The sequence below is a fragment of the Hyposmocoma kahamanoa genome, unplaced genomic scaffold (assembly GCF_003589595.1).
Source record: "Hyposmocoma kahamanoa isolate Upper Pololo Valley unplaced genomic scaffold, ASM358959v1 303, whole genome shotgun sequence".
NCBI lineage: Eukaryota > Metazoa > Arthropoda > Insecta > Lepidoptera > Cosmopterigidae > Hyposmocoma > Hyposmocoma kahamanoa.
In genome coordinates this window covers 825,363-837,032 of record NW_020653784.1, presented here as the reverse complement: position 1 = coordinate 837,032, position 11,670 = coordinate 825,363, and the positions used below count along the sequence as shown (strand labels likewise).

Genomic DNA, 11,670 nt, shown 5'->3' with positions numbered 1-11,670 from the left:
ACGACATTTGGTTATAAGATTGACGGAATACCTGATTTTTGTTTTATATGTGAAATAAGCGGAGACAAGAAAAGGCTGCGCGTATTTCTATAGCTTTAGTGAAAAGGGGTACTATTAAAAAAAGCCAACTTTCCAAGGAAAAATGAAAATGAAAAACACTTAACGCTTAAGAGTTTTTCACGTTTCCTTGTAAAACTGTTTTTTTTTTACTTGTACCCCTTTTCACTAGAGCCTCAGATTTAAGGAGTCCTCAAACTTATTGACATGAAATCAGTTTGAGGCGATGATGTTTTACCACATTTGGTGTATCAAGCCAAATTATGACGTCAACGCCCGACCGACCGTCGATCCGACCTGCCGATCGGCCGTCGTCATTTGATTATGGACGCGATCGAAAGCTAAGAAAGATTCGTTGCCGACCCGTGACGTTTCGCGTCATACGAACCGGCACGACTCTCAAAATGCTTTTTTCGCTCTTGTTACAATCATGAATATAAAGCTTTTCCTTAAAGCATCGATAATTACGTAATTACCTACGCTCCAATTGAAAACAAAATAGTAATATTTTTACTTACAGTTACAAAACTTTATTATAAAATACCCAACTTGTACCTAAACAAACATTGATCTGCTCTCAAACTATAAAATCCCTATAATGGGTATCAGAGCACCTGAAGTCACTTCGGGGCACTACCCAGAAATCCTAACAAGAACCAATATAGAAAGTTCCCAAATTTTCCAAATACATCATTCCGGAAATCGAACCCGAGACCTCCACATGCAGTGTCCACTGTGCTAACCTCTGCACCACCGAGGTCGACAAATGGGGATATATCGGAAAATTATAATTTATTTCGTGGTAAACACAATCACGCCTCAAATTATTTAATGTGCCGTGTGTACAAAATTACTCGTACGTTAACGTCAGGAAGATAAAAGTAACGTCGTCTGTATACAAATATAAAATTCTCACTATATCATCGATCTTCACTCAGGATATGACGTAACAGTAGGATGATATGTTTCATTTTCTATTAGGTTATATAAATTAACATTTTTATTATAACATTCATCCAAAATACGTTTTCATACTTTTTTGCTCGTTAATATAATATAAAACAAATGTTTTTAAAATTAACATGACCCTAAACGTGTTTAGTTTTGTTTAAAATCATTGACGATTGACGAATCAAACAATTTGGATTATAATAACGATAGCGAGGAGCGACAGCCGCCAACAGCGCAGATTTCTAGTGCCTGGAACAAATAAACGTTGCAATTTACAAAAGTTATACACTACGTTCTAAACGTAATTTAATTACCAAAACATATAACACAGTCTATCGTCTTTGGAACTAGTTCTTGAATTATTATTTTGGCCAATAATAAGCATAATTTGGAGTGCACGGAAAGAGGCTTCCCGCACGACATACCCATCTTTTCCTAGCGCACCCTGAGCAACAACCGATTACGCCGATTGGCAAAACCCTTCACCAATTGTGTCTTTTCAATTGAATTTGTGAATGTTTAGCAGCAATAGCACTTGCAACGGTTAAGTAAAACATCGTGATTAAACCAGGATGATAAAGAATGGTTGCAATCCTTGGAAAATATGAGATCTTCAACCCAGGTCCCAGATTGGACCAACGAGCTGCTGTCGTTTAGGAATGATCAAATTAGTTGACATTCGTTTAGCGGTGTTTGGAGTTGTAACGAGTGTTATTGCCATAACTATATCCAAATATTATGACATCATACGTAATAATTTGTTTATGATTATTATTTTCCCGATATTTCGGAACAATTAATTACACGCTACGGGTAGAAAGAACACGCTCCAGAGATCGTAGTAGTCGGAAAAGTAGAATATCTGAATAACTATGTATTTGCGGCAAATATTTTTTTTTAACTGCACTAATAACGAAATTAATAGAAGAATAGTTAGTGCTCGAAATAAATATTGGAGAACTTAACTTAAAAAATAAAGAAATAAATATACGTACGGCTGACAATGCTGGGCTTTGAAAAAAGTCAATGAAAGTAAGGTACACATTTTTGAAAGAAAATCGGAGAAAAGTATGTTAGACGCACAACAAAGAGAAAGAATTAAGAATAGAACAGCCAGGGAAAGAACAAAACTTTCAAATATATATAATCTTTCAAACAGAAATGAGCAGGATAGTATATAGACAATGATCAATGGACTAAAAGAGTAATTGAAGGGATTCAAGGAAACGAAATAAAATATAAATATCTGCCGAGAAAGTGATGGAAAGACATTTTAATAGAAAAAGCAGCACCATAATGGATGATGAAAGCCAGTGTCAGAGAATTATAGAAGAATGATGAGAATGGGAGAGGCCTACGCGCCGAGGTGTCTACTACGTTTCTAGGAAATAAGAGAATAAAAATGTAAATGTTATTGGTAGGGTCAAATAAAATTACACTTCCAATTATTACATAGATTAAAACTACTCATTCGTAGGTCAAATTCATCTGAGATAACATTGACTTACAAATAAATGGACGACGGGTCTAATACAAAAACCACGAAAAAAATGTCCCAAGTCAACCTATTCAAATGTAGTGACATTTCAAGGAATATGAAAAAGCTAAAACGTTGAATTTAAATTGTAATGTCATCGCAGTACTATCTAATTTTGCTTGCTTCGCTGTCAGTCGAACAAACGAAGACTACAGCGTGAATGACGCTCTGTATACGATTTTAACGCCCTATAAGTTCGGACACTTTTTAGCGCGGAACCGACGTCCAAATAATTGTAAGTCAATGTGAGTTAAATATTTTTTTCGTATTATCTATATAATCATTGATTTTGTAATTTTTCTTAATAGCATAATATTTGTAATGTGATTTTTAAGGAGTTTTTCTGATAAATTTTGTATATTTTCTGGAATTTTACCATGAAAATTTATACAGTGCATTACAAATAGACGAACTAACTTTGATAAATCTGAGCACAGGGTTTGCATGTTTATCTTTGTTTCTGAGATTAAGGTAATGCCTCATTAGATCACGTCGTGAGAAACCTGTAATAGTTTATAAGAATTTAGTGAATAACCGTGAACATTTTTATAACTTATAATTTGAGTATACATGCGCTTTGTACTGTGCATTATAGCACATCTATTTAACCGACTTGAAAAAAAGGAGGAGGTTCTCAATTCGACTGTACGTTTTTTTTTTCGTATGTATACATACGCGATAACTCCGGTATTTGTGAACCATTTTTCATGATTCTTTTTTGTTGGAAAGAGGGTACCTCCATAGTGGTCTCATTTAATTTTGAAGAAAATCATCCACCTCTAAGGGTCACTCATGAAGATTCATTTTTAGAAACAGCGCCTGAATTTTATTATAAGGAGCAATTATTTTAATGGTTGATTTTGCTATTCTCCAATTCAACGAGGTTTTCTCTCGTTACATTTTGAGAAGTGAGAACCAATTTTTATTATCTCCTGTGTCAAGTCCCGTATAGTGGCGAACTAGGGGATGAATCCGGGTCTGCGTACTTTTCGGTAACCGATTTCAATAAAACTTGGTAATTATATGGAATTCCACGTACTTTTGTGGTCGGTTTTTATAGTACTTTGTACTGAGATTATTTTATAATACATTTGTAATTTTTTTTAATCGAATAGTTCAGATGTATTCACAACGATCACGTAGATGGATGCTTAAAATTCAGCGTTCATGTTTAACCCGCATTGGTAATCTTTAGCATAGATCCCTTATATTTATTCAAAGTGTTCCCCAGCTATATTTGTTATCATATCATATAACTGTTCAAACACTTTTCCTAGAGCATGTAGAGTTGCCTGTACTGGTGGTGTTATTTTCAATTATTTGTGTATTTGCGTGCAGGCTACCTAATTTTTAAATCTGAAAAGATTTGCAACTAGCAGATAGGGAATTCGTAATATCTGCTAGCTCAAACTGCAGCTCAGTCGGTAAGAGCGATAGCCACGTTGAGCCAACAGACGCTGGTTCGAGCCTAGTCGGATCGAAGGAATTTTTCTTTGTATTTGTATCATTAATAAAACCAACAAGAGTATTTTCACAAAAAATATACTGTATGAATATCATGGTAGCAAAAACATCATGATATTCAATAAAATAAATATTCGGTTCAAATATTTAGTATATATTTATTTTATTTTATTTTATTTATTGCAAATATGTTTACACGGCATTACAGTTCCATAACCAATGCGCCGTGAAACCAAACTAATTAAAAAATAACAATAAAAATGAAAAATAAACCAAAAAATACTTGACCTACTATCATCCATCGCTTCACAAAATCTCAGGCATTCATAACACACAGCCGCCCATCGCCATGCAAACAGAACACACTCCGGTGCTGATGCCAAGAGTTGATTGAGCATTGCGAGGGCACGGAGCAGTGGTGAGTTCCTGCGCGATACGGTACGCACCAGTGGGACTGTGAATAGTTCACGACGTCGCGCTCTTAAAACTATTTTAGGAATGTCTGGGACAAAGAGCCTTACAAGCTGTCCCACTAGCTCAGGACAGTCCGACCCGCCGCGTAATACTTGAGAAACAGATACCAGCAGGTTGTTGTTCCGCCTCACCTCAAGGGAATTATACTGAAGAGTCCCCAGTAAATACTTTGTCAGGTACAAAAACGGATAATAGCCGTACATTTTTTTGTAGAAAAATCTAAGGAAAGCTTTTTGAACCTTTTCTATCAAAGATGTATACGTAGCTTCATGCGGGTGCCATATAAGCGATGACGTCTCAAGTTTGCTCCTCACTAAAGCATTATAGACCATTCATATAGCACCAAAATCTTGAAAGTCTTTGACGTTGCGGATCACAAAGTCCAGTCTTCGAAAGCAGTCGGCAGCAAGTGTCACGACATGATCGTGAAAAGTGAGGCGCGAGTCAAAGACTACACCAAGATCCTTTATAGAAACGCGGTTAATTGGATCAGTCCCAAGCACATATTGCATATGTAACGGAGCACGTGAACAGCTAATAGTGCAGAGATAACATTTCGCCGGATTGAAAATGAGCTTGTTATCCACACTCCATTGGAACACAGCATTGACGTCTCTTTGTAAAGGTTCACAATCGGCTGTGTGCTCCACCCCATACACTAATTTGAGGTCGTCAGCATAAAGCAGACAACGAGCGCTCTTTGTCCCAGACACGACCAACCAACGAGAACTGATTCCAGATCGTTGATCATTAAATTAAATAAGAGAGGACCCAGGACTGAACCTTGGCTAACGCCGGATCGAGTATGATATGGAGCAGAGACGAAACATCCATGCCGAACATACTGTTGTCGATCACGTAGATAACTAGCAAAAAGTTTAACCATCTTAGGGGAGAAGCCAATTCGATCTAGCTTGCTTAGAAGCATGTCTTTATCTACACGATCGAAGGCTTTTTAAAAGTCGAAATAGAGAACGTCAACCTGGATACTCCTGTCCAGATGATCAGAAATTATGTCGACTAAAACCAATAGATTTGTATTAACAGAGCGATTTGACCTAAAGCCATGTTGCGAGTCACACAAAAAAGGCTTAATTTGTGGGGTTAAGGCCCGATGAGTACAGATTCAAATAACTTGGCTAGAGTTGACAGAACAGCTATTGGCCTATAGTTCTCTACATTGTCAGTATCACTCGACTTCGGGATTGGTCTTACCCTCGTGAGTTTCCAGCGCTGCAGATATATTCCAGAAAAGATTGCTAGATTAAAGATAAAATGTATAGGGATTTTAAGCTGTTCCTTACACCCCTTTACAATATATGCACGCAGGTTATCAGGCCCTACCGAGCAATTAGTTTTAAGACGTCTTATGGCCATCTCTACTTCCTCCATGGATATATATGCAATATTAATATAGTTGGCACTGCAACTCTGACTGTTGGCCCTTAGAAGATTTGGATCGAGATGGGGAATATCAGTTAAGAATACTCCAGAGAAGAAACTTGAAAACGCACTAGCTACCTCACTACCGGTACACTGTTTCCCTTCAAATTTCACACGAGATACGAAGCCGCATCTTGACTTCAGACTATTCAGGTGTTGCCATAAAGCACGTGGAATGTGTTTTACTATGACCTGGATTCGACTTATTTAACAATCATAGGCGGACGATATTTGTTTTTTCACGTCTGACGTAATTTTGTCAAACTTAGAGTAACTAGATTTACTGTTAGTGGACTTCCATTCTCGGTGAAGATTGCTTTTGCGCTTCAGATCTCTGATTAAGTCTGCTGTGAACCAAACTGGGTAGCATCTACTGGGCTTCCCTGATCGTATCTTTTTCGGCATACACCTATCAAAAACACAGTACAAGATGTTATACAAATTCTCCACAGCGGTATCAACGTCTACCGCATCTAAGACTTCTTGCCAGTTTACTTCGGTGATTAAGTCGTGAAGAAGCTTATAATTACCTTTACCGAAATTCCAATCATGCCGGAAGTCTATATAACTGGGATCAATTCGATCAACTGGTCTTCTTATTATTACAATTGAGAGGAATTGATATTTCCAGCGGAGGGTGATACACATCTTGTTTTGGGACCAGTCCGCCACATTCCATTTAGAGGACTTTAGTGTCCGCGATACACTCTGACACCAGCACAACATCTAATTTCCCACCACGTGCATTCATCACCTCAATCATCTCTCTTAAACCACATACATTTAAAAAAAAACAATAATAACTTAAAATACTATTTGATGTAAACAAAGATTTATATATAACAATTTATATATAGATACATATATATATGTATTATGTATCAAATGGCAACCCGAAAATAGCATATCTACTTTAAAATAATTTGATAGCAAGCGAAAATACAAAAAGGGAGATGAGATGAGAAACACACAAAAAGGGAATATTATTAACAGAGATCGGTACAGGCAGAGTATATTTACATAAACTTCAAGAACGTAATGTACACAGAGCGGTTGATGCCCCCGTTTGAAATTCTGGAGTTTCTATCGTATTTTGTGATACGTTTTTGGCGTGTGCTAACGGTAGTTTAGTTGAAAGAAAAGGTCTGTAATTGTAAGTGAAAATGTAATACAGCGACGTAAACAGCAAGGGGTGTGAAGAATGACGATTGAGAAGCCAAACACTAACTGCACTAAGTGGTGTGTTTCAGCGACTTCCGGAAATATGACAAAATGCGTATAGCAAATAACACTAACAACCCAATACTTTTTGAAGTTGCAAGGCATCGGTATTATGATTGAATGATCTAAAAGGCTTGAGTGCCGTTCAGTGCCATATACTAATATTCGTACTAGAAGAAGATTGATCATACAAACATGAGAGCTCTTATACTATTGAAGTGAACAAAACAGTAGCGTGCTTCTGAGTACAATTAATACAAAGTAGCGGTGTTCGCTGGGACTACATGTAGAAGTACTCATTTTATAGTTATTGCAATAACTATTTTGTCTTTTACTTTTAATAATTCCGCATTTTAGAGGTTTCATTTACTCTATGTGTATTACTTGAAGCTTGCATAAATATACTCTGATTAAAGATGAATGAAATCATTGTCGAAAGGAACGTTCCTCCAGAAAATTTCACCTACACTACAGTAGCAGTATTTCCGCAAGAAAGAAAATTTAAAGACCCTCTCCACCTCTAGCAGCAAGAATTGATTGTACGCGGTCTGCGCTGAATATTTATGAGGGTTAAGTGTGTATGCGAACTCGTTGAATGTTTAATCTGTATTTGGAGGAGCACACGGGCCGAGACCGAAGCCCGCGAGGGTCTCGACCGCACCAGTCTAGCACCGATAAAAGGTTATTCACTACGCGTGTTCCTTCTAGAAATGCGTGACGTCACTAACGGCTTCAAATAAGATCCCATGTCCTTCCACTAACAAATCAGCATGATTGATATTAATATTTGATCCATGTTCATCACATGCTGAAAGTCGGCGAAGTCTTTGACTAGTCAGTGCATATTTTACAATAGCTGAATAGAATCCTTCGTATTTAGCAAAGCAAATTGAAGGTGATAAATATTGTAACAAAATGTAAGTATATTAGCATAATTTAAAGAACAAAAAGATTGATTTCACAAAAACGAATATAAAAAGTAGTCTGGTTCATTTATGCAGAGGCAGATCGGAGCCGTGCTGTAAATCGTACGAACTCAGGAATAAGGCAGATAAATTTGGAACTACATTCTCAAGAACCCTTATATTTCTTGGCACCAGTAAAAGTGCCACATTCGAAGTGCGCGCAGTAACCTCGCGACGCAAGCATTTATTTTTTACCGCTAAAGGGGACGCCTTAATAATGCAGCGTATTGTTACAAAGAATACAAAGACTAAGCCTCTTGTGGCTCCACTTGCTTTTTGATGCGATTATTCAAAAGCCTTTGTAAGCGTTAGCTTTTTGCGTACGAGTAATTCGGTTGTTTTTTGAGGGAATACTAAATCCCGTCGAATGATAGACAGGTTTATCTTAGTTCGAATCAGGGATCGGGGCGGGACGAAGACCTTTGAGATGAACAAAATCGATTTAAGAATGTCACCCAAGCGCCTATGATCAGGGTTGGTTTGGGATGTCATTTGGCAATAACTCATATCAACCGAGTATCTCTAAAATAAAAAGTAGATATTACATTGCTACCACTCCTAAAACAGTGTAATAAGGAGTCCCACAGGGTAGCGTCCTGAGACCGCTAGTGTCCTTCTTTGTGAATGATTTTCCCAAATACCAAGTGTTCCTTGGTCATATTTGTGGATGATGGTAAACTTATTTATTTATACAGGCTTACAATACAGACTTAAGTCATTACTTACACAGAATGTAAATTTATAAGGGCACTTCGGAGAGTAGTCCACGGGCATAATATAAAGTGTCAACACATAACAATAACAAAAATTCAAAGGTCAATCTAAATTTTTTTTTTCAAATTTTAGTAGGATTTAACTAAGTGTAACAGGTCCTACCCTAAGTTATACAAACCTTACCATTGTCACTGAGAAAACTTGTAAGTTCTAACTTTTACAAGTAGTCAAAACGGGGCAGACAGAAATGTGATCGAATATATCAAAAAAGATATAAGAATACAAGCAACAACTGCTAATACATCAACTAACCTTTACGTTCAATACATAAGTAAAAGCGACTTGTTTTTAGGCTTGAATAATTAAAATATTAGATGAAATGTATAACACTGTCTACATGCGAAAACGAACAGAAATTAATATGCTCCATATAAATTTTAATTTTAGATCCCAGTATTCCAAAAGGCTCGCAGCTTATCACGGGTTTGTGTGTTTTATTCCATGCTACGGATTACATTTTAAGGGCAATGGTTTTCGTAATAAAGATGAATTCAAAAAGCATAGAAGAGGTGTCACAAAAGCTCCAAAACTACCTATCTTTGATGCTTTGCAGTTGGCCACTGATGGCTAAGCTAAAACTAAGTGGAGTGCCTGAGGGCGCCCAAGTGGGTAAGAGCCTCCGCTCAGGCGTCACTGGGGACTTCCGCCAGAAGAGCGTGCTATAGGTGAGAATCTAGTGTACGTGCTGAAATGAGGGGCTTTACGACCTCGCTCGTATGGAGTTGCAAAACCACGGGTTACCAAAGTATTCATGTGAAACAATAATAATTGACGTCTGTGAATTTTTTTTTTGAACTGACAACGATTTTATTACAGCGTAAATGAATATACTCTATTTATTTGCGCCGACGTTTTATTGGGATGATTTGTTATTTTAATTTTATGACAAATTTTATTTGTGTGTATTATAGTGGATTGTAAAGAAGCCTATCATAATGAAATGTGTTTGTAACTGTTCATTATAAATAAACAATTTTCATTTTGGGTTCCTTTTCGCTGTTAGCATTCGTTACATCAACGTATATATTAGCTTTAGTATTTTAAAGTCTTGCAGAATAATTACAGTACCAGGCCGTAAATATTACACATCGGGAAATTCAGAGCCCGCGAATATTTTCGAACGCTGTTGTCGCATCTGGAAGTTAAAGACTAATAAAGTTTTGTATTGAATTGTCATAAATATATCAATAATACTAATAATAATTTGGAACTATTCGTAGTAATCGCGTGTTCCCGATGTGTAATATTCGTGGCCCGATATCGTAATTCAATAATCTTCTGCACGAACGACACCATCAATCGGCCAATCGTTAGTTTATTGCGATTTTGATTCCCGTGCTCGCACGCTGTTTCCCTCACAACTTAATAATAATATTAAGCAATTTAATTGCTGTTTGGAAACGAACGGTTCATGTAATGAATCACGAATTACGTAGCGGCCGCCGCCGCTCGATTAATGTTAAAACGTGTTTTAGTTGTAGAAACTAATTTAGCTTCGGGTGTGCGACTCCGGAGGGACAAAACTATTCCTTAAATATGTATTATATTAGTAGAGTAAAGGGTGACGTCGCTTATTTTTGCCGATCGCCGCTCATCGACGACTACCAATTGCTGTCGCAGACTTGGACACGTCCGTGGCGACCTAGAGCGAACGACGCCCGGACGCAAGCGGCCGAAGCGTGGTACCTGAGACGGGGTGCGTGTGCGGCGGGCGGAAGACGTGCTGCGCCGCGTCGCGGTCGGGCGCGCGGTCGAGCTGCGCGCGCACCACGCTGGGCCGCTCCGAGCCCGCGGCGGCGCCGGCGCCGGCCCGCTCGCGCGCGCGCGTGGCGTTGGCGCGCCGCGCGGCTGCAACACGGCGCACGTTAGCGCGGACGGCACAGGGAAGGGTTCTCGGTCGGACCGGCGGTGCTCGGATTCGCGGACTGGGCCGGCTCTGCTTCGAAGCGGCGACCGCCGGGCACGGAAGGGGGAAACGGAGTTGTGAGCGTTTCCTGTCGCTCTAGACCGGGCGCTTCGCGAATGACGAATAATAAACGGCGCTTTGTGGGTTCTATCATTCACCAGCAGTTAACTAAAGCCAAAACTTTAAATGCCGATCGCAGTCTTCCATGCACGATTGATAAATATGTCGTGTAGTCGGTCGGTTGGTACAGCAAAATTCTTGCGTTCGTGGTATCAGATACGAACGGTTGCAAAGCGACAGGTACCAAAGCGTCGAAAAGTAAACTGAATGAAGCTTTAATTTCAAGTGAGCGACGTATCGATGATAATTGAGATAGGAATATATCTCTTACTTTCTTTATTGGTGTTGCTCTTCATCTCCGTCGCCTTGGGGGACGTCGACGGCATTGGGATTTCTGCAAACAATAATAACCTTTAAGCATATTTTGTTAATTTTCGACACACTTAAACAATATACTCTAAACTTCGTTTGTGGAAATACATTGGCATGAGTATTGTTCGGCAAATTGAATCATGCATACATGTATACATAATCCGACTCTGGATTGTTATCGGGGTTGTGCGATTGCGTCATTAATATTTTACTTACATTAATTAGTATTTCCTTACGTACCATTCTATTGTTCTTACTATTCCCTCCAGCCGTTTTAAGAACATTCTCGGTTTCATCTGATCGATCCACCTTCACTCTAGGCATGTGGTTCGTCACTCAACCTTCATTCATCCGCTCCATATCCCCAAACCACTTCAAAAACTTTTCTCTATTTATGTAATTGAATCAACTAAAACCATTTAACGTCTCCGCGTTATTCAATATTT

The 11,670-nt window shown here is 38.4% G+C and overlaps 1 protein-coding gene across 2 annotated transcripts in view; it reads right to left on the bottom strand.

Moving 5' to 3' along the window:
• Positions 1-212: 212 nt before the first annotated feature.
• Positions 213-11,670, bottom strand: part of LOC113229327 (lachesin) — a 98,801-nt gene continuing 87,343 nt past the window's right edge. Inside the window, exons 9-11 of one of the 2 annotated variants that reach the window (XM_026462881.1) lie at positions 11,184-11,246; positions 10,573-10,734; positions 213-1,257 (exon numbers count right to left, since the gene is read on the bottom strand). In XM_026462881.1, coding sequence (XP_026318666.1) covers positions 1,190-1,257; positions 10,573-10,734; positions 11,184-11,246 — 293 coding nt within the window. In that variant the 3' untranslated portion in view covers positions 213-1,189. The remainder of the gene's footprint in view (positions 1,258-10,572; positions 10,735-11,183; positions 11,247-11,670) is intronic. The other variant, XM_026462882.1, reaches the window with a different exon arrangement.